This window comes from Stegostoma tigrinum, chromosome 4 (assembly GCF_030684315.1).
Source record: "Stegostoma tigrinum isolate sSteTig4 chromosome 4, sSteTig4.hap1, whole genome shotgun sequence".
Classification (NCBI taxonomy): domain Eukaryota; kingdom Metazoa; phylum Chordata; class Chondrichthyes; order Orectolobiformes; family Stegostomatidae; genus Stegostoma; species Stegostoma tigrinum.
Genome location: NC_081357.1, coordinates 60,677,388 through 60,704,975, shown reverse-complemented (window position 1 = coordinate 60,704,975; position 27,588 = coordinate 60,677,388). Strand labels below are relative to the sequence as shown.

The 27,588-nt window shown below is 39.2% G+C and overlaps 1 protein-coding gene across 2 annotated transcripts in view; it reads right to left on the bottom strand.

The window, feature by feature from the left end:
• Positions 1 to 27,566, bottom strand: part of tube1 (tubulin, epsilon 1) — a 35,920-nt gene extending 8,354 nt beyond the window's left edge. Inside the window, exons 1-10 of one of the 2 annotated variants that reach the window (XM_048530716.2) lie at positions 27,508 to 27,566; positions 21,268 to 21,341; positions 20,805 to 20,857; positions 20,481 to 20,541; positions 20,055 to 20,170; positions 16,573 to 16,694; positions 9,099 to 9,286; positions 5,475 to 5,647; positions 3,552 to 3,692; positions 1,319 to 1,459 (exon numbers count right to left, since the gene is read on the bottom strand). In XM_048530716.2, coding sequence (XP_048386673.1) covers positions 1,319 to 1,459; positions 3,552 to 3,692; positions 5,475 to 5,647; positions 9,099 to 9,286; positions 16,573 to 16,694; positions 20,055 to 20,170; positions 20,481 to 20,541; positions 20,805 to 20,857; positions 21,268 to 21,341; positions 27,508 to 27,532 — 1,094 coding nt within the window. In that variant the 5' untranslated portion in view covers positions 27,533 to 27,566. Of the gene's footprint in view, positions 1 to 1,318; positions 1,460 to 3,551; positions 3,693 to 5,474; positions 5,648 to 9,098; positions 9,287 to 16,572; positions 16,695 to 20,054; positions 20,171 to 20,480; positions 20,542 to 20,804; positions 20,858 to 21,267; positions 21,342 to 21,511; positions 21,561 to 27,507 lie in introns of those variants that run through there. The other variant, XM_059645370.1, reaches the window with a different exon arrangement.
• Positions 27,567 to 27,588: the final 22 nt, after the last annotated feature.

The window sequence follows — 27,588 nt, the reverse complement described above, 5'->3', positions numbered from 1 at the left end:
TATGTCCCGCTTTCTGTTTATCTGGTTAGGTTTCCTTGGGTTGGTGATGTCATTTCCTGCATTGGTGATGTCATTTCCTGTTCTTTTTCTCAGGGGATGGTAGATTGGCTCCAAGTCAATGTGTTTGTTGATGGAGTTCCGGTTGGAACGCCACGCTTCTAGGAATTCTCGTGCATGTCTCTGTTTGGCTTGTCCTAGGATGGATGTGTTGTCCCAATCAAAGTGGTGTCCTTCCTCATCTGTATGTAAGGATATGAGTGATAGTGGGTCATGTCTTTTTGTGGCTAGTTGATGTTTATGTATCCTGGTGGGTAGCTTTCTGCCTGCTTGTCCAATGTACTGTTTGTCACAGTTCTTGCAAGGTATTTTGTAAATGACGTTCCTTTTGCTTGTTGTCTGTATAGGGTCTTTTAAGTTCATTAGCTGCTGTTTTAGTGTGTTGGTGGGTTTGCGGGCTACCCTGATGCCAAGAGGTCTAAGTAGTCTGGCAGTCATTTCCGAGATGTCTTTGATGTAGGGGAGAGTGGTTATGGTTTCTGGGCACGTTTTGTCTGTTTGTTTGGGTTTGTTGCTGAAAAACCCACAAACCCACCAACACACTAAAACAGAACCTCAACCTGAGCTATAAATCTTCTCAAAACTCGCTATATTTGCTAGTCGCAACATGTACAATTTATTCATTACCTATAACTGCTTGTGAATTTCAGAAAGAAGCAAGAATTAAAATATAACAGCATTGTTCATAAGAAAGTATATGCATATTTTCTATTAAAGTAATTCCAAATTCAGTAGGATATCTTGCCCAAATTGTAATAATTGTCAGTTACTTAAACAAATTAGTATTAATTAATTATAATGGCATTCAGATTGTCCAAACAAAGCAGATACAACTAAATTGTTGCTGCTCGTGAAAAAGTCAAGAATGAGAAGACAGAAAATTAAGTGACTGACATATAAAGCAAAGCTTTTCTGTACATTGAATCATTGCAGTCTGTAGTGTACTGCCTCCAAGTGTGTACTGGAGGCAGGTTTGATCATTCAAAATGGAACGGGACCATTATCTGAAAAGAATGAATGGGAACGGTTATGAGAAAAAGGTGGGGAAATGGCACAGGGTGAATTGCTCTTTTGGCCAGCTATTCCAGATACAATGTGCCGAATAACCACCTCTTGGTACAACAGTTCTGTGATTCTGTGGGTGATTGATGAAACATAATTTTCTTTTCCAAGTATGAAACTTCCAAATGAACAATAGCTATATTAAATTAACATAACAGGATAACAAAAGATGTGGTTTAACGTATGTGCACATTCAAACCTCTCAATGTTTCTTCGAAGATCAGAAATCTGAACATTTCCTCGGACCATCAGTGCACAGGCAAGGTACAGATTACGTTTTGGGTCAGCATACATCAACTGGTGATCCTTACTGAAAGCATCGGTGAACATCTGATCCAATCTGTTTAAATGAATAATCAAAGAACGTGCAGCTGAGATAGTTTGCTATGTGTTGTACACAAAATATAAAAGCAACTTTCTCACATTAGAAGTTGTGTTAAACTTGGAGGACTGGTTTCTGGTCATAAACAAAATCCTGGAATTTCCACCCTACTGGCATTGTGGGTCTACCGACAGTAAATGGACTGCAACAGTTCAGGAAAGCAGCCCACTGCCAACTTCAAGGGCAAGTACGGTCAGCGGCACCATGGGGGGCCAGGGTTGCTGCATAAAGGACAGGCAACAGAGTGCCAAGACAGATCCAGTCCATGGAAAAGTAATGCAGGATGAGGAAATTCATGGAATGTGGATTATGGGAAGAGTACTACGGGGAGAGGGGAAAATCTCTTGTCCACATGCAAAGGCCAATCCTATCTTTTTTACATATAGATTGAACTTGACTTCCTTACTTTTGTGTTCAATGCTCTATTCCTAAAGCCCAGGATCAAAATGTTTAACTAGCCACGTTCTCAACCTGCCCTGCAGCCTTTAATAATTTTTGCATTTAATGCCACGGGTCCCTTTGATCCTGCACCCCAATTAGATTTGAATCCTATAATTTCTGTGGTCTCTCTCATTCTTCCGGCTAAAATTAGTTATTTCACATTTTTATGCATTAAATTTCATCTGCCACTGATGTACACATTCCCCAACCTGACTATATCCTTGAGGTACAACTCTATCCTTTTCACATTAACACTTCCGAATTTTACATCATCCCAAATTTTGAAATATGCACAACGTACTAATGTCTCAGTAATTTATTTAATGAGTAAGAGCAAGTATCTTAACACTAACTCCTGCAAAATGCTATGATAAACCTCCCTTCATTTCTAAATCCACCTGTTCACTATTATTGCTTGTCAACCAGCCATTTTTGTTAGTAGGCTGCTACTCTCGCTTTTATTCCAGCTCCAACTTTGCACCCACACCTATTGTGCAGCTCTGATTTAAATGTCTTTTGATATCACCACAAACTACATTATCGTCATTAGACACACTCTTGCCTTATCAAAAAGCACAAGCAAGTTAGTTAAACATTCTGTCCTTAACAACATTTTGCAGGAAACCTTTTGGGAGGATTACCATAAATCTTTCCTTTTTAAAAGAGATTTCTTCCATCTGCTAATCTTCTGAAAAAGAAACATGAAGTCCTCTCTAACGATTCAGCATGCACATACATGCACAACTGCTAGAAATAAAATTCAAACATTCATTTTGTTTTGAATTAGCTGATACAAGATGGGTTGGTGATATTCAAACCCATAGGATCAGATATCACATGTTATTGATGGAATAAAGCCTTCCACTGGGGTGTGCAAATGTCTGTTCTGTACTTGATGTGGTTGTTCCTCACCCCGACTGAAACTGAGATGCAGTTTATTCCATATTTAACCTTGTACACACCTGGGTGATCCTCCTAGTGACTGAACTTAAACTTTGGCAGGAAGCTTCTCCCGAACTCTAGATCTTACAGGTTTGCGAGCACCATCCCTTCACTCTGCTCTTACAATTTCACCAGCATGCCATTACAATTCATTCAAAATATTTCTACCACTAATCCACTTACTCACTTAATAGCTCCACGCTTCTGAGCCTTTCCACTCATGCACACCGCCTGCTTCAACTCCCTTGGTTCAATTTCAAAACCACTTTGTTTACATTCAACTGTCTCCTTTGACCCTTCTTGCAGTTTTATTTCTCAGGGGTTGGTTTATTCCTTATATTCTGTTCTCTACACTCCAGCATTGAGTACCATTCTTTAGTTATCACGTACTAGCCCTCTGGAACATCTTCTGACTTACTGCTCCTTTCCATATTATCAAGACTCTTCTCAATACTTTTCTCTTCTGTTTCTCCTATCTCTCAATCCCATCCATCAGCTTAGTTTTTCCATTTTGTATTTAGGTTTTGCATATATGTAGTCAGTATCTGACTTAATCACAAAGTAGGTAGAAAAACAGTAGTAATGTAGTAAATGTCAAAGAACCCGTAAGTGACAGACCCATGTGGCAATATAAATTTCTTTCCAAAGAAACTCGCAAAGGCCCTACCTTCTTGTGGGGATATTTACATCAGCCAAGGTATATAAAGGAGTTAGACTAGAAACAAGGTAATGAAGCTGTGGAAATGGAACCAGGTTCATGGTGATTTCATTAAGATCCATATTGAGAGATCCTTCAAACCTGGCAGAGCTGCAACAAAAACAACAGAAAGCAAACTAATACAAACACTGTCTACACAATCTCGAGTTTTGTGAAATGCTGTTCTTATTCATAGAAAATATTCCATCATATCAACTACCAGGATGCAAACACAGAATTAAACAAACTGCAATGTAGACAGATTAGAGTAAATTGAAATGTTCAAACGTACTGTTCACGTTACATCTGCAGAATTTTCTATTATCTCTGTAACTACTTAAAACTCCAAGCAATAAATCGTGTCTGCAAATAAGTAAATACTACATGAGTACTCATTGTATAATTAAATAATATGCACTCCATTAATGCTTTCCTAAAAACTACTTCACATATATTGCTAAAAAACTGAAACATTTTTGACCTGTGTGAAAGAATGTCGAGATATAAGTATTAATAAAGCAAAGGTTACTTCAAGTATTTGATTAGTAAAATACCTGATGCTAATATTTCATTTTGTAAGGAGCTAATTACTTTTCCAGAAAGCCTGTAAACCCACAAAAATTCAAAGACCACTGTTCTTGTAAAACAATGGATATACATTGTTGAAAAAAACGTAATTCTTAATTTCAAAAAAGGATTGTTGCTTCTGACCAGATCTTTTAGCCAGGAAAAGATTTTGCAGGATTGTTGACTAACTCTTTTGTTAAGAGTCAATTTTCTCTGTAGAGTTTTAAAGCATTCTACAAAATACAAAGTTTTTTGCAATGAAATATCCATTTGAAATGCAACTGAATGAACACCATCTAAAATAATAAGATTTTGATTTCACGATAGAGGACAGAGTACATTGAGATTTTTTGAGCAATTATGCAACATTTGACTATTTTATTACATGCATAAATAATATTACCAAAACTTGGGCAGGGGAACCAATGAGGTTTAGATTTTTTAAACAGTTTCTTGAACAACTGGAACAAAGTTTTAAAGAATCATGGCTAGTCTCTTAACCAGCCTGCATCAGAATGCACCCAGCCCCTTGGCTTTTGAGGATCTTCTTTAAAGGTCTGTGGGCCTGACTTAAACTTGCCCCGCCACCTGGAGGAAAAATTAGGTCTAATGGGGCTTTATAAACTAAGACTAGTTTGCACAGTCATCAGATTTCCTGACTCTCACGAGTAAAATTCAGATCCCTCAATTCCATTCCTGGCTTTCCTTCGTTCTTCCAGAATATTCACAAGATCTATTTTTACCTTACTTCATCTTAACTATTTCAAAACATTCAAGCACCTCCCTCATCCTTTCACTCTGAAACAAAAGATGCTCTATCTGCACATGGTTTCAAACATTTTTTGAGCATCTTCTTTTCTTAGAAAAACCCTCACTATTTTCCTTTATCTTGATTTTCAGTCTCTATGCACGTCGTTAGTCCATCTAATCCCCTTTTCCATTTTCTTTTTCTACTTTTTAAATTTCTCACCTGTCGTCGGTGTTAGTTCTATTATATTGATCATTTGGCTCTTTTACAATTCTTTACTTTGCTCTTTAGGAAGGCCCTGCATTTGGTGTCTATATGAAAAGTTAGTCAAATGTCATACTAGAAAAGAGCCAACTGATCCATATAGCCTGCTATACTGTCATAACGGCTTGCGCATCATGTGACAGCCTCTTCGTAAGCACAATCTTCCGAGGGAATTGAAACAAAAGGTAACAACACTGGTCAATTGTGGCAGACATTACAGAATTTCTTTCTGACCCCTTCATGTGGTCAAAACTAGCCCACAGTTAACGGAACTTGTTGGAATATTGTAATTATTTATATAAGCATTCACTCACCTAGTCAAATTGAGCAGCAAGTTAGCTACAATATTATTCATAGCATCAAATGGCTTTTCCTGTTGTTTGACTTTAGACTGACCAGAAATCAATGTACTTTGATGTTTTATTGCAGATGCTGATTTACCAGAATTGGCCATCTGATTGATTTTGTTGACTATGTCAATCAAGGACTGTTTTAAGAAAACAAAGACAAAGTTGAGGGAATATTTTGAAATTTAGTGCTATATGAGAAAGTAATTACATTAGTATGAAACAAAATACATTAGTGACAAATACAGGCCTTACGTTTTTTTGGGGAGACATGGAGAAAGCATGGCAGGATTGCAGTATTGGGAAATGCCAAAAAAATGCCATCTGAAAATTCTGCAGAATTTAACAGAAGGAATTTCTTTTTAAAAAGTGTCTGTTTCTTGGTCAGGAGCCAGCCAGTTTGACATTACTGTTGAGCAGGAAGGGGGAGCTTGGAGGCAGGGTTGGGATACATGGAAGCTGTAAGCTGGGGAAACCAGTCAAATCAAAAGCTTTTGTTTTGTTTTATTCATTTCCAGGACATAGGAGGCCATGTGACCACAGATATAACAGCAAAAGTAGGCCATTCAGCCCTTTGAGTCTGCTCTACCCATCGATGACAGCATAGCTGATTGATAATCTTCAACTCCACTTTCCTGCCTTTTCCCCATAATTCACAGACAAGGACTCCCAAATCCCTCTCCTCTGTTACTTTCTAAAGTCTTTCTCCATTTAAATAATGTTCAGCCCTTCTATACTTCCTGTCAAAATGCCTAATCTTACAATTCTGCACATTATGCTTCACCTATCAAATTTTTGCCTACGCACTTAACCAGTCTACATCCATCTGCTGATTCTTTGTGCCGTTCTCACCAACTGCCTTCCTACCTATTTTTGTGAGATCGATAAACTTGGCGACGGTACATTTACTGTCCTCATCCAAGTCATCTTTTGTAAATAATTGAGACCTCAACATCAATCTCTGTGGCCACTAGGTACATGTTGCCAACCTGAAAATACTCCACTTATGCAAACTCTGATTTCTACTGGCTCTGGCAAAATTACCAGTGACAGTCAAGACAGCCAGAAATAGACTGTGTGGTTGTGTAAGTTTCTTCAGCGGATTATCAAGAGCTACCTCTGTTGGGTACAGAGTCACACAGCAGCCAAATACAGAAGTAGGGCAGAATAGTTTATCATGTTTTTTAAAACAAAAATCTTATGTTATATTTCTTCCAACTGACCAGGTTGCACTGATAATAGCTTTAACTGTTCACTTTTATTAAAACTGAATTCAAGTTTTCGATGGTCTTGGTTGATTTAAACTCATGTTGTTAGGTTAATTAGCTCAAACCTCTGATTTATTAGTACAATAACATAACTATGATGTCAGTGTTCTCAGCTAGATGATAGGTATTTGCTCTGAACAGACAGATTAGCTGATGTGTAGGGAACAGCCATTCTATCTGGTCTTGCTGTTAGGAGTAGGGCTACAGAGGGTATTCTTGCCAAGACACCTCTTGTAACGAGCAAATTCTATCACTGCCAAAACAACTAATTTCAAAAGAGGGAAGAGTCAACATGCCTTAATTTGGTTTTCCTTACGGAGCCTTGAATGTCTCGATTTATGTAAAATCTAAAAACTGTTGTTTCAATACACAATTAATGGCAAACTCACAGCACAACTGAGCTCAAACTAGCCGAGCAATTAAATCATACCTTTTGTAGCTACTTCAGATCGGATTAGAACAACGGAGTTCATTTACAGAAAGAAATGCCAGAAATATTCATGTCAGAGAATGTGTGCACAGAATGAAACAGAATTACCATTTCTGATAAACGTCTGATCTTGCAAGGCATGCAGAGCTAAGATCAAATGTGATTTAGCTACATAAAAGTATCTGAATTCCCTGAAATTGGAAATTATTTTTCCTTGCAATATTTCATACAAAAGTGCTTTTATTTACCTCCCTCTCTCACTTACTTTGTCAGTCATTGGTTGCACATTCCTAACTTGTTCCTTCTACACCATTTGTGATGGGAGCGTACCACAGAAGGAAAAACTGTGCAGATGGAAATTTGAAAAGAAATTGTAAAGTGCTGTAAATATTCAGTACGTCAACAAGCATCTGCACAGAGAAAAGAGTTGACAACCTGATGTCAGAAATATTACCTCTGTTTCATTCTCCACAGAGGATGTCTGACTTGAATGTTTACAAACTTTTCTCTGCTTACATATTAGCTCAGTTGTTCATCCTGACTTGGAAATAGCTACAAGGGATGTGGATTTATGTCTGACTGTTTTGAGTTTAGAACTGCAACAGCACTGTCAGTTTCCTGTTATTTATGTCCTGAAATATAATTGAAGGTCAAATCTGAAAAAAAAACTATGGTTTCCGTGATAATAATGAAGAGTATATATTTTGCAACACTGTGCAAATGCACATTTTTCACAGATAAAAGTGTGTCACTGGAACGTCTAACTTTCAAACACAATGTTCAAAAATTAAAATTACTAGAAATTGAATATAAAGTAACAAAACATTTTTCAAGATATAGGTAATTATAATTAACATCTAGGTTCTCTTGGATTTTATCTCAGTTAGTTTCTTACACCTTTGGTGTTCTCTTACCCAGTGCCCACCATAGACAAGCCACAGGAGTCATGCTGAGCTGAGTGGGTTGTGATAACTCAGTCTGAACATGTCCATCCCACACACAGGCTACAAATTGGGGAATGGTTGCCAAAACTTCAAACATCTATTACATACTTCACTCCATCTGTATTTGTGAAAGTTCAATTAATTTAAATTAAATTAACTTTACATACTCAATCCCACATAAAAAAGACAACACTTGAGTAATTTTGCAGCCATACAGACCTTATTGTCAGTCAAGCAATTGACTTATTTAAAGAGTCATAACTCCTATAATGCAGAACAGTCCCTCTTCCAGCAGAAAATACAGCACGGAATTCAAATGGCCCTGCTGGGTTAGTGCTTCCCACAGGTAGAAGTCACACCTCATCCCTGTTTTTGCCTCTATTTCCCCTCCTTTAAAACAGGATCTGTCTGAAATGGCAATGAGACCTCTGGATCCATGTGCATTTTCCATTTTAGAAGATATCCCAATACTCCATGAGTTTGTAAAAATCAAGACTGAATTTTTTTTCTTATTGCTATACTATTACAACACTATTCCTGTTTGCTTAGTCCACAACAACTTCTCACCCAGGTCGCCACAGCCATGCTCATCCTTGGCTCTATAGCTTCATGGCCTGTGTAATTAACAGATCTTCATGAACTCTATGTTTCTCCCACTTTGGGCTCACATTTATCCCATTCCTTTTGTGCAGCATGGGTGTCTATGCTTTCAGCTAATGTCCTCAGTTTGGATTTCTCAGTAAACTGGTTCATTACTCTCCTCCTTCAAACTTTTGACAATACTTTGTCTGAATTCTCTTCGATGCTGGTATTGGTTTTTTTCTGTAATACAATCCTGTGAAGTATTTTTGTGAGTTGTTTTATGTAAAAAAAGGCACTGTATAATTCTCAATTATTTGTAACTACATTTCTTCTTGAAAGGTGTATCATGAAATATTCTTATGCATACCTGGTTCTCAATAGGTAAAACACAATCTGCATGTTCAGTCAGTTCCTTCATGGCAAGAACACTGTTGTAAGGTGAAGTGATAACATCATCATCAGCAGAAGGGTAAATAGACGTAACAAATCTGTAGACTTCTGGAAACTCATCCTCTAAAAGGCTCAGCACAAAGGTACCCAGACCAGAACCAGTCCCTAAAAAAGAATTTTTGTTAAAACTTCAGTCATCATGCTTATGGCGCTGTTGCTGAAAACAATATATCCTAGATCTAATTTAGGTAACTCTATGGATATCTTTGATCTATATTTGCAGACACATTGGGACATACAGGACAGGGAATACAGATGAAAGGAATGTTTTCTAGATGGTGAAATAGGATGACAGATTATCTCCAGGAATTTGAGCTGAGACTTCATTTCTCATCAAATATATCAATAATTTAGATGAAGGAAAAGAGTTAAACATGCAATTTTTCACATGGCACTAAACCGCCATGGAAGTTGCGTAAATGAAGAAGCAAGAATATATAGACAACCCTATTGATCAGGCATAAAAATGGCAGATACAGTTCAATGTGAGAAATTGAGGTTATCCACTTTGAAACAAGAAGTATTTTCTAAAATATGTCCTAAAAATATTTTCCTAATCATGAGAAATTGAGACTTATGTATGAACATAGCAAAATACAGGTAGGTGCAGGCCTTTGGCCTCCTGTGTCATTCAGCTGGATCATGACTGACCAACCTCAAATGCAATTTTCTCTGATGGTCTTTAATAGATAGACCTCTATTAATCTGTGCCTTGAACACACATCAATGATTGAGCTGCCACTGTTCTTGATGGAATCCAAAGGTTCACCATCATCTAAGTGAAGAAATTACTCCCAACAGAGTCACTAAATGACGTATTTTTTATTCCAAGGCTGTGAAGGAATCTTTGCAGCCCCGAGCAATGAGGGGATCGGTGAGTCAGTTGAGAAAATAAGGCAAGATCAGCAAAAATGAGGTTCTCAGCATTGAGGAAAAAATGTCCTCTTCTGCAACCAACTTTTGAATGGTGAGATGATAATGTCACAAATGAGTGGTGAGAGGCCTACTTATCTATTTCCATACATTATTAGCCAATTTCACCTCATTGATATTGTATTTCGTACTGTCACATCCACAATATAAAAACTAATAATAGTTATTAATAGATAGTAATAATTCCCAACATGAGTGGGTTCCTGGTGACTTCAGCTTGTCGCTTCCTCCCACAGATCTTCATTTTGGAAAGTTGTAACCAATATCTCGGAGCATGCTCTAAGGGTGGTGAGTGCACAACTGCAAGCACTGTCATCAAATACATACTTCACTTTGGAGTGCACCAGCATCTCTAATTGCAATGCTGATGTCAGGACACTTTGCATATAAAAGCAGACATCCAACATCTGGATTCAACCAGAGTGTACCTAAGGGCTGTTCTAATTAGCAAGTTAATTAAAAAAAAGATAGACAAATGCAAGTCACAGAACAAGGTAACTCGGAAGAATTAAACTGCATATATTTCAATGCAAGGTGTCTTACAAATAAGGCTGATGAACTCAGGGCATGTATTGGAACTTGAGACTGGGACATCATAACTATTTGCAGAAGCTTTGCTGAGGGAAGGACAGAACTAATAGCTCATTGTTCCAAGGTTTAGATGCTATAGGAAGGATAGAAAGGGATACAAGAGAGCAAAGCAAGTGGCATTTTTGATTAAGGAAAACATTTAATACTGTATAAGAGGCTATTTCTGAGGGATCGTCCAGTGAAAATATATGGGTCAATATCAGAAATATGAAAGGGATGATAAAGTTGATGGGATTGTATTATAGGCCCCCCCAATAGTCAGAGGGAAATATCGAGAGATCTTAATATATGCAAGAATAATAGATTTATAATAGTAGCTTTAAATTTCCAAACATTGACTGTGACTACCATAGAGCCAAAGGCTTGGAAGGTAAAGAATTTGTTAAATGTGTTCAAGAAAATTTTCTTCATCAAATGTGTAAATGCTCCTACTTGAGAGGGAGCAAAACATGATCTTCTCTTGAGAAATACGGCAGGGCAAGTGACTGAAGTGTTAGTAGGTGAACACTTTGAGACGAGTGATCATAATTGTATTTGTTTTAAAACATTCATGGAAAAGGATAAGCCTTCCATAAAAGTACTGGAGCAGACTGTTCACAGATAAAGAGACGACTGACAAGTGGGAGGCTTTCACAAGTATGAAAGGTCAGAGGCATTTATGTTCTATTTAGAGTGAAAGACAAGGCTGGTAAGATTAGGGAATAATTAATGAATAAAGATATTGAGGTTCTAATCAAGAATTAAAAAAGTATCATATATTACACATTGTCAATGGGATCAAAATGAATCTCTTAAATAGTCTAAAGAGTGGAGGCATTCTTAAGAGGCAAATCAGCAAGGCAAAGAGGGGATATGAGATAGCTTTGGCAGATAAGGTTAAGGATAATCCAAAGATTCTAAGAATACACGAACAGCAAAAGAGCAACGAGAGTCGGGCCTCTTAAAGATCAATGAAGTTGTCTTTGTGTTGAACGTCAGGAGTTGGGAAAGATATTGAAATGAACATTTCACATCAATTTTTACTGTGGAGCAAGAGATGGAGATTAGAGAACTTGGGAAATACATATTGATATTTAGAAAACAGATTACAAGTACTGGAGATCTTAGAAAACACAAAAGTGGATAAATCTGTAGGACGTGATCAGATGTATCCCAGGACATATGGAAAGTTAGGGACAAAATTCTTTGAAATTTGAGTCACAGGTAGACAGGGTAGTTAAGGCGGCATTTGGCATGCTTGTCTTCATTGCTCAGACTTTTGAGTAGAGGAGCTGGGATGTCATGTTGAAATTGTATAGGGCATTGTCATGGCCTCTTTTGGAACAGTGTGCAGTTCTGGTAACCCTGTTATAGGAAGGATATTATTAAGCTGGAGGGGGGTTCAGGAAATACTTACCAGACGTTGCCCGGAATGGAGGGTCTGAGTTATAAAAATAGTCTGGATATGCTGGACTTTTTCTACTGGAGCGTACAAGGTCAAGAGATGACCTTACTGAGGTTAATAAAATCATAGGGACATAAATAAGGCGAATAGCAAAGGTCTTTTCCCCAAGGTGGGGAGTTCCAAAGAAGGGGGCATATTTTTAAAGGTGAGAGGAGAAAGATTTAAATAGGGCTTCCTTTTCTAAAACAAAGAGAGTAGTTGTTTAGATGAGGAATTAACTGCCAGAGGAAGTGGGGGATGTGGGTACAGTTACAAATGTTTAAAAGATATTTGGATAAGTACATGAATAGGAAAGGTTTGGAGGGACATGGGCCAAACACTGGCAGGTGGGACTATTTGCTTTGGGAACATGGTCAGCATAGACTAGTTGGACTGAAGGACATGTTTCCTTGCTGCATGACTCTATGCTCTCAGCACGAGCTCACTTTGTAGTTACTTGCATCTCTGCCTTGTCTTCCCTATTTGTGCTTTGATCCCTCAGCGAGGACTCAGTACTTCAGTTTTTCCTTGGTCATTAGCACAGACATAAAGACAGACTACTTGTTACGCCTGGCAGTAGTCATCAGGGTGAGATGCTACTGTCATGTTAGATCAATTGTATGCCTGCACCACGTATCTGCCAAATTACGTCCATAGCGCAAATGAGTTCCCCAGCTTTCGCACCACAGCAGTGGCACATGATTGACAGTGGCTCGTGTCCATGACTGTGTTGGATAGACAGTTCTAATCGATGACTGGTCCGTGCAGCTTCTCTGACTCCCAAGTGGTTGCACTGGACCTACACGGCTGACTAGCTCACTCCCAAGATTATAAGGACACAGATCCCCTTGCCCTAATAACCACAAGTGTTCGAGTGACCATGTCCAAGCTACCGGATTGATAGCAGACACAGCAGGGTAATTATTTCAGTGTGTGAGGCAAGGACCTTCACCTTGGCGAGATGTGAAGCTCTGCAAAAGTTCAACAGCATTAAATTGACACCCACATAGTATAGGTGAAAGGCTCTTGTGATCACAAAGTACTATGTGAATCTTAGGCATTGACCTCTTGTGTGGAGTACAAATCCTGTCTCCAAGCTCTCAACTACATCATGCAACATCATACATCAATCCCACTGGATTGCTGGGATGCACAAATAATGCACTGTAGCCAGGAAAAATTCAGCTTAGTTACCAATGTATTGATCACTATCCAGAGTTCCAGAGCTGTTCACTTCACAGCGTGGACTATAAATATCTGGTAGTGTTAAGAATGACTAACCTCTGTGACTTCATGCCTGCAGCTGAAGCTAAAATAATATTAGCTCAAGCAGCTGATAAAAAGTCAATACCTATGTACAATGAAATTTCACCTGTGCCCTGAGAAGACATTCCTCTTCCTTTCCCTCTCACTACGTTTTTGTGTAGTCTTGGGTTCCGTAGCTTCGGTGGACAGAATCTACACAACAGTGGAGCCTGCAGGCCTTGCAGTTTTGGGCACGTGACCCTGAGGATAGTTGCGGCTCCAAGATCCAGAGAAGAGTCCTGGCATCCTGTGCATTCCTTCATCAGTTGGGTGCCAACAGGCACCATCCTTTCTCTTTTTGAGGAAACAGCATTTGGAATTAAGTCAAGGTCCTCTTGCTGTTGGTGGCAATAGCTACAGCAATGGAGTGCCAGTCTAGACTTATATCCATTTGATAGTGAGTATGTTGTATCTGACTCTCTATAGCAGATGTCAACATGTCTGTAAAAGCAGCCAGATGCTTGCTTGCTAAAGGCAGCACAGTACAAACATTAGAGATGCATTAGTGTCTCAGAGCCTGAGACTGCAATCTTCAAGTCAGTTTGCCCAGTGACTCTGACAAATAGACCTGTTGCTCCTGCTTCAGCTTACACCTGTGTATCATGTCATTAATTGCAGACCCAACGCCCAATGCTGAAGAGGTGCCTGACCTCTGGCAGTCCTATGAGTGCTAGCAAATTTCCTCAATCAGCTGCTGAGATGTGGCAGCAATGCACTCACCAGTATGTACACCCAGCTCTAATCTATCTAAAATATCCAGAGGTATAAATATCTGGGGCAGTAAGGGGCAATCGTGTTGGTGCATCCTCTGAGGGATTTATAACTTCTTTGTCAGAGAAGGTGAGGAGATGACTAGTGCCCTCTTGAGGGTGGAGACTGTGCAGATTGCAAGTGTCACAAAAAAGTGGCAGACATTCAGGCATATTAAGAATACATTCACAATGGCAGTAATGGGATAACCTCATTGCAATAGACAGTATTTCTTATTTGGTTTCTGGGACAATGGGGCTTTGGCATCACAACATCAACAGTTGTGATCATAGCCAGCCAGGGGAAGGATTCTCTCTTCAAAGGTTGAGGAAGCAAATATAGGGCATCCTACCATCCAGCATGGCCCAGTCTGCCCTGTTGTGGGCCTGGAATGTGGCATAGGGAGAATTGAGTGAGATGAAAGGGGTTGGCACTGCTGTTAGTGCTGGTGCATGTGGAGAAACAGTGACGAGGTGCCCTGAGTGAGCGAGTCATTAGGCAGCTCAGAGGCCATGCAGAGTTGACAGTCTGCAAGTGGCTGGTGTGGGTCAGAGCAAGTGAGCAATGGTGTTGCATGTAATTGTCAGAGTGGTAGATCATGAGTATTAGCGAGTGGTCGGTGCAGTGGCAGAGACAGAGTGAGTGTGAGGTAGCAGAGAGACGATGGTGGAACTTAGCCTCACAGAACAGCAAAATTCTTCTTGCGACATTGCTGCAGGTTTATCTGGCCGTGGTGGTAATTTCAGATTGGGTTGCCAGCGACTGCTGCCTTGACCTTCTCAGTTGGTTCTGAGAGAACAGAATGAGCCTCACCTCCATTAATTCATTCACTAGGACTACTAAGTCCCTGTTGGAAAACTAGGGCACAATCTTGCCTCAGTCCACCATTTCTGGGTAATTTTTCTGACAAAGGAACCATGCAGGGCAGCAACAGCGCTTGAGCTGGTGCGCAACTGCATTTTAGAAATGGCCCTGTCTCTGTAAATCTTAGGAGGCCCAAAGAGGCATAGTACATAGCTAATAATGCGAGTTTCACAGACAGCATGAGAAATCATGTTAGGTTTCATACAGAGAAATCCTCCAAGAAACTTGTAAAAAAGAATTTACACGGTCAGAAAATTGATTTCTGGTGAAATGCAGCACCATGTCCCCTGATTTTCCATTCCTCCCCCATTCTTCCAAAAGGAGCAAACAGATTTGTATGTTCACGTATACAAATCATTAAAGCAAAAGGTACAAAATTCAAATTTTAAAAAAAGGGACAATGGAACATCAGCTTTTATCAAACAGTTGAAATTCAAAATTTGATTACTCATGAAATTATTCATTCATTATTCAAAAATTCGGTAATGATGCTTTAGAGTTACAGAACCATGCCAAGTTTCCATCTGAAGAATCACATTCAGTTTTGGGAGAAATGATTCAATAGTTCATCAATGCATACCTAAGCTATTTCCTCTTGAGGCAAGTCAGGAGAGATGTGATGTCAAGTCAACTGGAGCCATAATGCATTGCGGGTGAGGTACATTGATACAGCCTGGGGCTTCTACACCTCACTGTTTGAAAGCACCAGTGTCTGGAGCTGCCCTAATCCGATTGTTTTAAGACAAGAGGAGGTAGGGTTTAAAAGTATATGCACATCCGAGCGAAGGAGTGATGTCTTCTCGAATTGGGAGTTTGCTCCCAATACGTAGCGGAACCCTCTAATGTTAGCGCTCTCTTCAGTAATGCCTTTTTAAATATGAAAAAAGGGGAAAATAATGGCATTTCCACTCCTATCTCCCTGTCCATGACCAGCACCTTCTGGTGTAATATCAGGATCCACTGAACTTTAAATAAGCTCAACTGACCCTTAATTTACTTACATAGTAGCTGATATTGGCACCTGTCCATTCTCTGTAATATGGGAGTGAAAAGGAGATGGACCAGTCACCTGACTTGTATTATACGCTCTTTCCAGCAAGAAAAACAGTTAACATGGGCATGTAACATCTTGCCCCGGAAACCTGCAATTCTTCAAAAGGCTAGGGATGCTGCATTAATTTTTATCTCCTTAAAAAGGAGATATATACTCTTTTTTTAAAGAATAGGGCATCAAGTGATGCAGAACAAAGACAAATAAATGAGGTAATTCATATAGAACAGCCATGGTCTAACTGATTGGTTGAACAGACAGGAGGGATTAACAACCAACTATTGTTCCCATGTTCTGTATTCCTTGAATAGGTTTAGAACACTCATTCAATGCTTTAGTCAAAACATGAAAATATTTCCTCTAACAACTTTGATTTGAGTAGTTCAAAATTAATAATTTAGTTTTAGTTTCTAATCAAATCAAAATTGAAACTGGTAGTGTCTCAAGAATACTTTGTGTTCAAGTACTACTCACCTCCACCCATTGAGTGAATTAAAAAAAAACACTGCAAACAATCACAGTGTTCAGCTGTTTTTCGGATTACTTCTAGAATACGATCACGGTAGAGGCAACCATATTGTTTATTTCCAACTGCCCTGAGGAAAAAAAATTCAGAAAGTATACGTGAACTGCCAGAATTGTGTACGTGAGTAAAATGTAATTGCTTTCTAAGTTTGCCTGAAGCTAATTCAAAATTCATTCAGAAAGTCTTGCATGAACATCATTACTCCGTTTACAGGGCTGCTGTTGCCATGTTCCTGGCAATTAAGAAATCAATATAACACACAAGTAATTATTTTGATGAGAAATGAAATTTTGACAGCTACTCGTTCTATTCCTGCCCAGCTCTTTCTGAAGTATTAACTGGAACAATTAGTTGCAAAGTCACACATTCCAAAACTTTTTAAAAACGTTTTAACTCAGATCTGCTACATATATCCACTACTATGGGGGAATGAATTTCTTTTTAATTAAAGTCTTGTTTGACAATTTAACCGTTGTGCGTATATCCAATGACATGCTTACAATCCAGATTAGCGCGAGGTAGAATAAGGAACTTGAACTGTAGATATTTTCCAATGAACCTGTCAGAGATGTTGTTATTCACCTCTAAAGCAGATGGGACATAAACCCGGCCACATGGTCCAGTGGGGACTTAAACCTGGGTCACATGGGCCAAAAACAGGGACACTACCATTGCACCACAGTTCAGTTTTACGTCAGTGGTAACCACCAGCATGGTGGTAATAGGAGCAATTAGCGATGGTGATACCATTGGATGTCAAAGGACAATAAGTTACGATTTCCTCTTGTTGGAGATGGTCATTGCCTGGCACTTGTATGATGAGAATATAACTTGTTAATTGTCAGACCAAAACTGGATATTATTCAGGACTTGCTGTATCTATGCATGGGCTACTTCAGTATCAGAGGAGTCGTGAATGGTACTGAACATTGTTCAGTCATCAGCAAATATCCCCACTTATTACCTTAGGATTCAGGGAAGAGTGTTCATGAAGCAGCTGTAGATGGTCGGGCCAAGCACACCACTCTGAAGAACTCAGGCAGTGATGCCCTGGATCTGAGATGACTGGCCTTAAGCCACCACAACCATCTTCCTTTGTGCCAGGTATGACTCCAGTCAGAAAAAAGTTCTACCCTAATTCCCACTGTCTCCAATTTTGCCAAAGACTCCTTGCTTTGATGTCAAGTGCAGTCACTCTCACCTCTTCTCTTTTGTCCATGTTTGAACCAAGGCTGTACAAAGGTCGGAGGCTGAATGACACTGGCAGAACCCAAACTGGGTGTCACAGAGCAGGTTATTGCTGAGCAGGTGCTGCTTGATAGCATTGTTGATGATACCTTCCATCACTTCACTAGTGATTGAGAGTAAACTGATAGGGCAGTTAGCTAGCTGGTTTGTCAATTTCTTTATGGAGAGGACATATGTGGTCAACTTTCACATGGTCAGGTAGATACCAATGTTGTAGCTGTACTGGGAGAGCTTGGCTAAGGGTGCCGCATATTCTGGAGCTAAAGTTTTGAGTATTACTGTCAGAATGTTGTCAGCCTTTGCAGCATCTACAGCTTCCAACTGTTTCATGAAATGAGTGAATCAAATTGGCTGAAGACTGATATGTATAGCGCTCGTGACCAGCGAATGAAGCAGAGATGAATTATGTATTCAACACTTCTGGCTAAAAGATTGTTGTAAGTGGTTCCACCTTAACTTCTACACTGATGTAGTGTCCCCCATTATTGAGAATGGGGATGTTTAAGGAGCATTCTCCTCCAGTGAGAGTTATTTAATTGTATATCGCCATTGTCAATGAGATGTGCTAAGACAGTAGAGCTTAAATCTAATCCATTAGTTGTGGGGTCACTTGCAGCTAATGCTGTTTGGCGTGCAAGTAGTCGTAATTTGTAGCTTCACCAGGGTGACATTTGGTATGCCTGGTGCTGCTCCTAGCATTTCTTTCTGCTGGTTTCTCTTAACTAAAGTTAATCCCCTGGTTTGACAGTAATGGTAGAATGAGGGATATGCTGGACCATGGTGGAATATGATTCTGCTGATGGCCCACAGTGCCTCATGAATGTTCAGTCTTTAGTTGCTATTGAAGTCTATTTCATTTAACTGGGTGATCATGCCACACAACAAAATGACATGCATTTTCAATGTTAAGACAGGACTTTGTCTCTGTTAGGACTGTGTGGTGGTCACTCTTACCGATGCATCCATGACAGGCAGACTGATGAGGAGGAGGTCATGTTTTTCCCTCTTATTGATTCCCTTACACTTGCCACACACTCGGTTAGTCTAGCAATGTGCTTTAGGACCTGACTGGCTCAGTCAGTACTGGTGGTGCTGAGCCATTCTTGGTGTTGGATGTTATAATACCCCACCCAGAGTGCATTCTGTACACTGTACAGAGTACACTGTAATCCTTCACCCCAATGTAGATTCCTTGACATCCTTCATTCTTCCTCAAAATGCTGTTCAACATTGAGGAATACTGATTCATTGGCTTAGCATGGGCAGTATATGGTAAAATCAGCAGAAAGTTTCCTCACTCATGTTTGACCTGATGCCATGAAACTTCATGGGGTCCAGAGAGTGGATGTGTGTGGAAGGTTTGAGAGGGACGCTGGACCCTAGATTGCTCGACATTTCTGGCTATCAGGATTTTCAGCCCAGTCTATCGTTTTCTAACTGTGCTTAAATAAAAATACCAAAAAGAATTGCTTCAGTTAGCTCAGCTGCTTCACATTTGTTATTCAAGTTACTGAGTTCTTTCTTTGCATTTTTTGTCACTGAGATTCATCATTACAGTTCCACCAAATTTCATCTCTTGCAAAATTTTCTCACTGGAAGGCACAGGAAAGAAAAGATGATATGTGCAACCCATTCCATTCCACTTCTGCAACCCCAAGCAAGAAGATTGGACAACCCTTGTCAACAGGCAGGAATGTCAGGAGACCTGTGTAAAGTAAATGTTATAAATTATACATAAATAAAATTAACAACAGGTTCACTCCTAGTGGAGGTAAGGATGAGTTATGGCACTGTGCTGTCATTCCGACAGGCTCTTGCTCTCAGAGTGCTCCTTATCCCAAGCTCACAGATTTGCACCCAAAGTGGCAACCTCACAGCATGACAATTTTCAAGGCTCAAAATTGAGTCACAGTGGGAAGAAGTTTGGGAAATACTGATCTAGAATATTATTGCTTTATGGTGGATAAGACCAAAACTACAAAAATGTTTAGCTAAGCAGGAAGTAGACAGGAGGTAATAAACAAGAAAAATCTAATTCAAATGGTTTACAATGTAAAAGGTATAGACAAAAACAGTGGGATTGACTCAAATTTAGTTAGATACTAAGCTGGTGGAGCTATAAAATAGATGGATTCAATCTGGAGGGTCATTAGTCACTTATTTTTACTTTAGATTTTCTTACCAATTATTACCAGAACCAGATACATCAGTTATAAGTTGTTTACTATCAAAAACATCCCTCAATGGACCCTGAAGTAATTCATTAACGACACCTTCTTCCATGTCAACAAGTACTGCCTAGAAGACAAAAATAAATGCTTACCGAATGTTAAACTTTTACATAAATATTCAGACAAAAATCAATGATTTGATTATATGAAATTAAACCATAACAAATAGATGAGGTAAAATTTAACATCACAAAACAAAAATAAACCAGATCATTAGCAGAATGTTCGCTAGTGTCTGTTTATCTCATCCTTTTCCTGACCATGGAAGTATTTCTTCATTAAATGAATCCTCAAACAAGAAATGCTTGCAGTCCAACAAACAATTACTATATCTTTACCAAGATATAATTGTACACAATAAGAAGTAAAGATTTTACCCGAGCTTTAAGAGATCGAATTATTCCTTTGTGAAGATTTATATCATCTCCATTAGTAGATCTACAAAATAATGAATTCATAAAAACAGGTGATTGTTTTTATAGTAAATAAATGATCCTGAAGAAAATTACATCAGAAAAATATTACTGCCAATCCATTCCTTTCCGCCATTTGAAAAAGTTCTGCAACATTTGTGAACATCATTTTTACTATGTCATTCGTTAGCATCATTTCAGGTTTATTGCCAAATTTTCAAAGTAGGAAAACGTTATAGTTTTTAACAATATTTTCAATTTCCACAAATTCAAAATTAAACTCCTTACCTTGTATCCACATTTCTAAAGAAGTTACCAAGTGCTTCATCATAGATGCCTTTCTAAATTAGAAAACAGAATTAATCAATTTTCTCTTTAAACAATTTCACAATGATATTAGCAAAAAGTCAAGCTCAACAATTGTAAAATCTAATCCATCCAAGTAATAAAAACTATTAATAAACAAATCTACATTAAAAAAAAACAGGTAATCAAGTCAGAAAGAATGTTATTTAACTTGTTGGAAACTCGTAAGGGGAGTGGAACAAGTCACTTTTACTTTACTAGTTAGCAACTAAGAAATCATGTCAGTAGTTGAAAGCTTTCTGCACTTTTCATATACAGTATTACTTATTAATATTTTCTCCATCCACACCAAAAGCCTTCAGGTCACATTTGTGTACAGTCCCATGGGTTTGCAGGTGTCATGTGATCTCTAAATGTATTTCCATTTCCACTTGTGCTTATTTACCTTATTTACATTTGCATGCTCTCGTAAAACCAAGTCCCAAAATCTGCAGCCAACTTGATTGCCACATTGGCCCACTGACAAGAATGAAAACATGAAATTATTGTTTGCAAAAACATGAATATCACCAGTATATACTTTTCTTGATTCTATGCTATTCAGAAGTAGTGGGTCGGGGCCAGGGGGAGATTGTTGAAAACTGGCTCCTTACACCCATGATTTTCAGTTAATAAGTAACATTCCTTACTTCCTGTGAATTTCATGCCTCTGATTAACTTAATGGAGCAACAGATGTAACAAAGTTGCCCTCCAATAAGACTCAGATTCTCCAAGTTCAGGAGATATTCAAACTACTAGGAACATTTGCCATCAGATGTACTTAATGCTACACATACTCACGATGGCAAAATTCCAAGCTTCACTGGGGTAGGCACACTGGCATGTGACAAAACAATATCCAACTATAAATAGTTTTAGAATTTGTAAATATACTCAGCTGTAGTTAACTGCATATTGTGTATTGTCCACCAAATAATAACCAAAAAAAACTACGGATATACTGATTATTTTGCACATGATACATAATGCATAATGTACTGTCAGGTGATAAGCCACTTATTTCAAAGAATCAATCCTTTCAGAATAAAATTATAAATAATATGCATCATCAGTATATGGCAACTACACTGACCTTGTGAAAATAAAATGAATCAGATCACTGAGAAGGTGTGTTCAAATTGCTTGTTTTTCTTTCAAGCCCTAGTGCACACCAGGGTGATCTTGGAAATGATATCACAAGGCTACCAGAAGTTTGAGTAAAACTTTCACAGGGCAAAAAAAAAAGTTTCCACTCGTGGCTTGTCTAAAAATTTGAACGGTCAGTTGGCACTGGGCCAGGTGTAATGCTGGACGTTGAACCTGGTATCTATGGCAACTTTGCACTAGTTTTATCCTCCTGACTCTCAACAGAAGTCTGACAGCTTCCAGCTTTAAGCAGTGTATTTAATTTACTGCTGAACCTGCCTCTTTTCAAAATTAGTGCCCTTGCTCTCCTCAGCACTGCTTTCAATGCTTGACTGTTTCTTTTTTTGATAACCAGAACTGGACACCTTGTGTTTAGTGGCATCATACCAAACCCAAATATTATGTCCGAATTCCTGAAGCAGTCAGACACTTTACTTGTTAAAATGCCATATCTGGGAGAGCATATAACAGGGGTAGCACCCTCTAACAGAGGCTGGAGAGGGCAGCCAGCGTGCGTATCTAGAGCCCAGAGAAAAGAGCAAAGAGTGGGAACAAAGGGAGTACTGTAACACCCAGGGAGGAGCAAAGGGAGAAGTTGGATTGACCCTGTGAGGACAGTCTACAGATCTAGACCAAAGCCTCCTTTTTTACCTTCCCATTTTTTGAATGTGGCTACACATTAACCTGTTTCCAAGCAATCTTCCCAGTATTCACTATTTCTTTCATAATGACCATTACTTTCTGTATTTCAACAATGTGGGATAAATTTCACCCATCTCAATTATTAAAATGAAATACCTTTGACCAAATTTGACCTTAAAAAAAACTGTTTTTCTGACCATAGGGAAAATAGAAGCCCAATCCCCTTTACGCCTCAGTTAGCTCCTATATCCCCTAATTATCTCCAATCACCACCCCTCAATATGCAAAGATTGCTACTCACCACCTTCCTCTCCATATCCCATCACTGTTTCCCCTACAAAAACTTTGCTGTTCAACACTGTAGTCCCTCTCAATATCTCACTGACTCTACTTTACAGAGATAACTTCTTTGGTTAGGCATAGATGGTAAGCATGGAATAAAACTGAAAGAAAATATGTATAATACTGCAAACAGAAATTGTCGGCCAAGAGATTAGGAACACTTTAGAAACCAAAGGATGATTACAAAAACATCAACAGGGAGAAACTGGAGAAGGAGACAAAACTGACAAGAATTATTAAGACATTAAAAGCCTTAACAAATATATAAAAATAAGAAGTATCTAAAAATCAGCATTATCTAATGAGAGACAAGACAAGAGTATCAATAATGGGATACAAGAAAACAGCAGAAGTTCTGATTAACTAATTTCATTGAATCCCTATAGTATGTAAGCAGGCCATTGAGTCCACACCACCACTCCGAACAGTATCCCACTGAGACCCTCTGTGTGTTTCCCATGGCTAAGCCATCTAACCTGCACATCCCTGAACATTGTGGGCAATTTATCATGGCCAATCCACTTAACGTGCAAACCTTTGGATTGTAGAGGAAACCAGCACAGCCATACGGACAATGTGTAAACTCAACACAGTCGCCAGAGGGTTGAATTGAACACAGGTCCCTGGTGCTGCGCGGTAGCAGTACTAAACACTGAGCCCCGTGCTGCCTCTATTGGTATTTGTCTTGACAACACAAAAAACATCCGGAGAAGTACAGAAAGGGACAGGCAAAAGGGAGTGACACACACTAAATAATCACAAGGGATGAAGTACTGGAAAAATAAGAAGCAAATGTGCAAAACCAAATGAGCTTGGCTGGTCAAGTGTATTCCATTTTAACTGTAACTAACTCACAGGCAGGGTCATCTTGGGTACACACCTTACCAACTCTCTGGCACAGCTTCTGTCATATTTGAAAATATGCTATTTTAGGATTCACTCACACATTGCAATAATTGAGAGTCAAAATTCTGATCAGTTCAGTGATTTTTAATTCATTGGACTCCAGAAGGAATTTCCAGAAAGCTTTATGAGAATGGGAGAAGGGGGTAGAAAAAAAAATGAAAGGCAGAGTGCAGAATACAAACATACAGATCAGGAGCAGAAGTAGGCCATTCAGCTCCTATAACACTGTTCAGTGAGATCACAATTGATCTGACTGGAACTCAAATCTACATTCCCATCTAAATCTACATTCCCATCTACGCAATAACCTATCAAACCTTTCTAAACATGAATTTACCTCTGCCTTAAAAATTTTTAAGGACTGCGTCCTCCATGTTTTTGGGAAGAAAATTGCCTAATTGCTGTTTTAAATGGATAACGTGATTTTTAAAACAGCGATCCCTAATTCTGGATTCTCCCATAATAGGAAGCATCTTTTCGGCTAGAAAACCTTTCTGAACCATCTACAATGCATTACATCTTTCCTTAAATAAAAGTGACCACTACACAGTAATCCAGAGGCTGTGTCCTGTACAACTGAAGCACAATGTTTCTTTTTGGACGTAATCCTTCTAGTGATAAATGATTGCATACTATTAGTACAGCAAATAATTTGGAAAGCTATGTATTAACTTTCTGTAATTCATACATTGGGACAGCCTGGTCTGTCTTTAACTCAGAGCTCTGCAATTTCTCATTATTTATATAACAAACTTTTTATTCATTCTGCCAAAACGTACAACTTCCCATTTTTTCACATCATGCTCCATTTATCACATATTTGCCCGCTCACTTTATCTTTCAATATATTTTTGCACTGTTTCTGTGTTTTCATCAAAACTTGTCTTTAAGGTCTCAGCAAATTTGGCAACCGTACCCTCCATCCCTCATCTAAGTCATTTATATAAAGTACGCATAACTAAGGTCTCAGTACGTATCCCTGAGGCACATCATTCGTTACACATTGTCAACCTGAAAAAATATTTAAAAAAGAAAAGTCAACTTAAACCTACATTCTGTTTCCTGTTGGCCAGTCAATATTCTATATATGACTAAGATAACAAAGTTTAGAGCTGGATGAACACAACAGGCCAAGCACCATCAGAGAAGGAAGGCTGACGTTTCGGGCCTAGACCCTTCTTCAGAAATTTCTGAAGGAGGGTCTAGGCCCGAAACGTCAGCCTTCCTGCTCTTCTGATGCTGCTTGGCCTATGTTCATCCAGCTCTACACCTTGTTATCTCAGGTTCTCCAGCATCTGCAGTTCCTACTATCTCTTTCTATATACGACTAGTGTGTACAGCAAAACATCACATACGGACCAGATACTCAGTTACATTAGCAGCCACCCCAACACCCTTAAATGGAGCTGCATCAAGACGCTATTTAAAAGAGCCACTACACAATGCAGCAACCCAGAACTACACAAAGCAGAACACGAGCACTTATACGGAGTCTTCAAAAGAAGCAGATACCTGAGGAGCTCAATCCGCTGTTACCTCCGAGACAGACCACAACAGGAAGACACAACATGACCAGACTCACTAATCATACAACCATACATCAAGGACATTTCAGAGATGACCACAAGACTACTCAGACCCCTAGGTATCAGAGGTGCCCACAAACCAACAACCACCCTACGACAGCTACTGACTAACAAAGGATCCCCATATCCAAAACCAGTGAAACTAGGCTAATACACAAAATACCACGCAAGGACTGAGAAACACTACATAGGCCACACTAATATACAGATACATGAACACCAACTAGCCACCAAGAGACACGACCAATTCTCACTTGTCTCACTACACACGGTCAACAAGGGTCACAAATTGGAATGGGGCAACACATCAATAATCACACAAGCCAAACAGAAACATGCCAGGGAATTCCTGGTATTCTAACTCGACCGCCATCAACAAACACAATGAATGAAACCCTGTTTACATGTCACTGAGAAACAAAAACGCAAGTAGTAATAACCACCCCAGCAAACCGAGGCATATAAATAACAAACTGCACAAAACACTGATGCTCCACTGACGATGTTACCCATCAGGGTGACGAAACATCTGCAACCAAACCCTTAGGCTCAGTAAGCCTGTCAACAACCTCATCTATATATGCCAATATGCTCCCCCTAAACTATGAATTTTATTTTAGCAACAACCTTTGATGTGGCACCTTATGAAACACCTTCTGGAAATTCAAATACTGTACGATCATTGGCTCCCTTTCAGGCACAAAATCTGCTAGCTCCTTAAAAATTCCAATGGATTGGTGAAACATGACTTTCCTTTCACAAAACCATGGTGATTTTCCTCAATTACTTGAACTTATCAAAGAGCCCTGTTATAGCTTCTTTAATAATAGGTTTTAATTTTTCCTTCTGAATGTTGTTAAGCTAATTGGCCTGTCCATTCCTGCTTTCTGCTTCATTCTCTTTTTGAACTAAGGAGTTACATTAATCATCTTCCAAATAAAAACACTGTGCCAAAATCAAGGGAGTTTTGGAACACTAAAACCAATGTATTACCTATCTCACCATTCTTAAATCCCTAGGATGAAGTTCATCAGTACACAGACACTTATCAAACTGCAGCACCAACAATTTACTTACTACCACTTCTCATCTGGTGATTGTAATTTTCCTGAGTGCTTCCCTCCGTTCCAATTCATTATTTATCAGTCCTTCAGGAATGTTACTTGTATCTGCTACAGTGAAGACAGATGCAAAATACCTGATAACTCACCCGGTAGTTCCTTATTTTTCACTATAAATCTCCCAGTCTTACTAACTAGAGGACCAACTGTTACTTTGTTAACACATTTCTTTAATTATTTATAGGACCTCTTGCCATCTGTTTTTATATTTCTGGCTAGCTTTCTCTTCTACCTCTTTATCTAGTTCTTCAGTCATTCTTTGCCACTTATGATCTGACCAACTACCGTTCTTTGCACGATGATGCACATTTTATTTCAGTTTGATTAAATCTTTAACATTTCTAGTTAAGCACGAGTCACACATGTTCATTCTTCTTTCTCATTGAAAGTATCTATTCTGTGATAGCTCCTGCATCTGGATTGATCTACACATTAGCCTATTTTCCTAAATCACTTCAGGTAGTTCTGTTTCCATGCCCTACTAATTCCCCATAGGGCTCCCAGAGCTGTCTGAAATTGTTCGTAGGGGTAGTTATGAAGACAGGAGAGCAGATAGAGCTGGCTGAAGAGAACTGGCAAGTTAATGTTAAAGGACAGGTCAATTAGAGAAGCAGACAATCACTGACGGCAACTTGCAGATTCCCACGTCAACCCTGCATCTGAGTTTGCTTGTTGGGGTAGCAATAGTGGCAGTTTCCTTAGCTCTGTGCCAGGAGGCCCAGATTCAAGTCCCATCTGCTCCAGAGGAATGTAATGAAAATCTTGCACTGGCTGATGAGGAAAACAGCCAGCATGTAGGCTCTGTAGGAGGGAGAGCGCTGTCAGCTTCACGGTGAGCTCAGGAAGCGGTGGGGAGTAAGCGGGCAGCCATGTCGGTGAAATGGCGGAATAGAGCCGCTTACCTTGGACTAGGACTGACTGAGTCATCTCGGTCCCCTCTCCCTCCCTCCCTCACACAGACGGTCCGCGGGTGCTGTGGATTC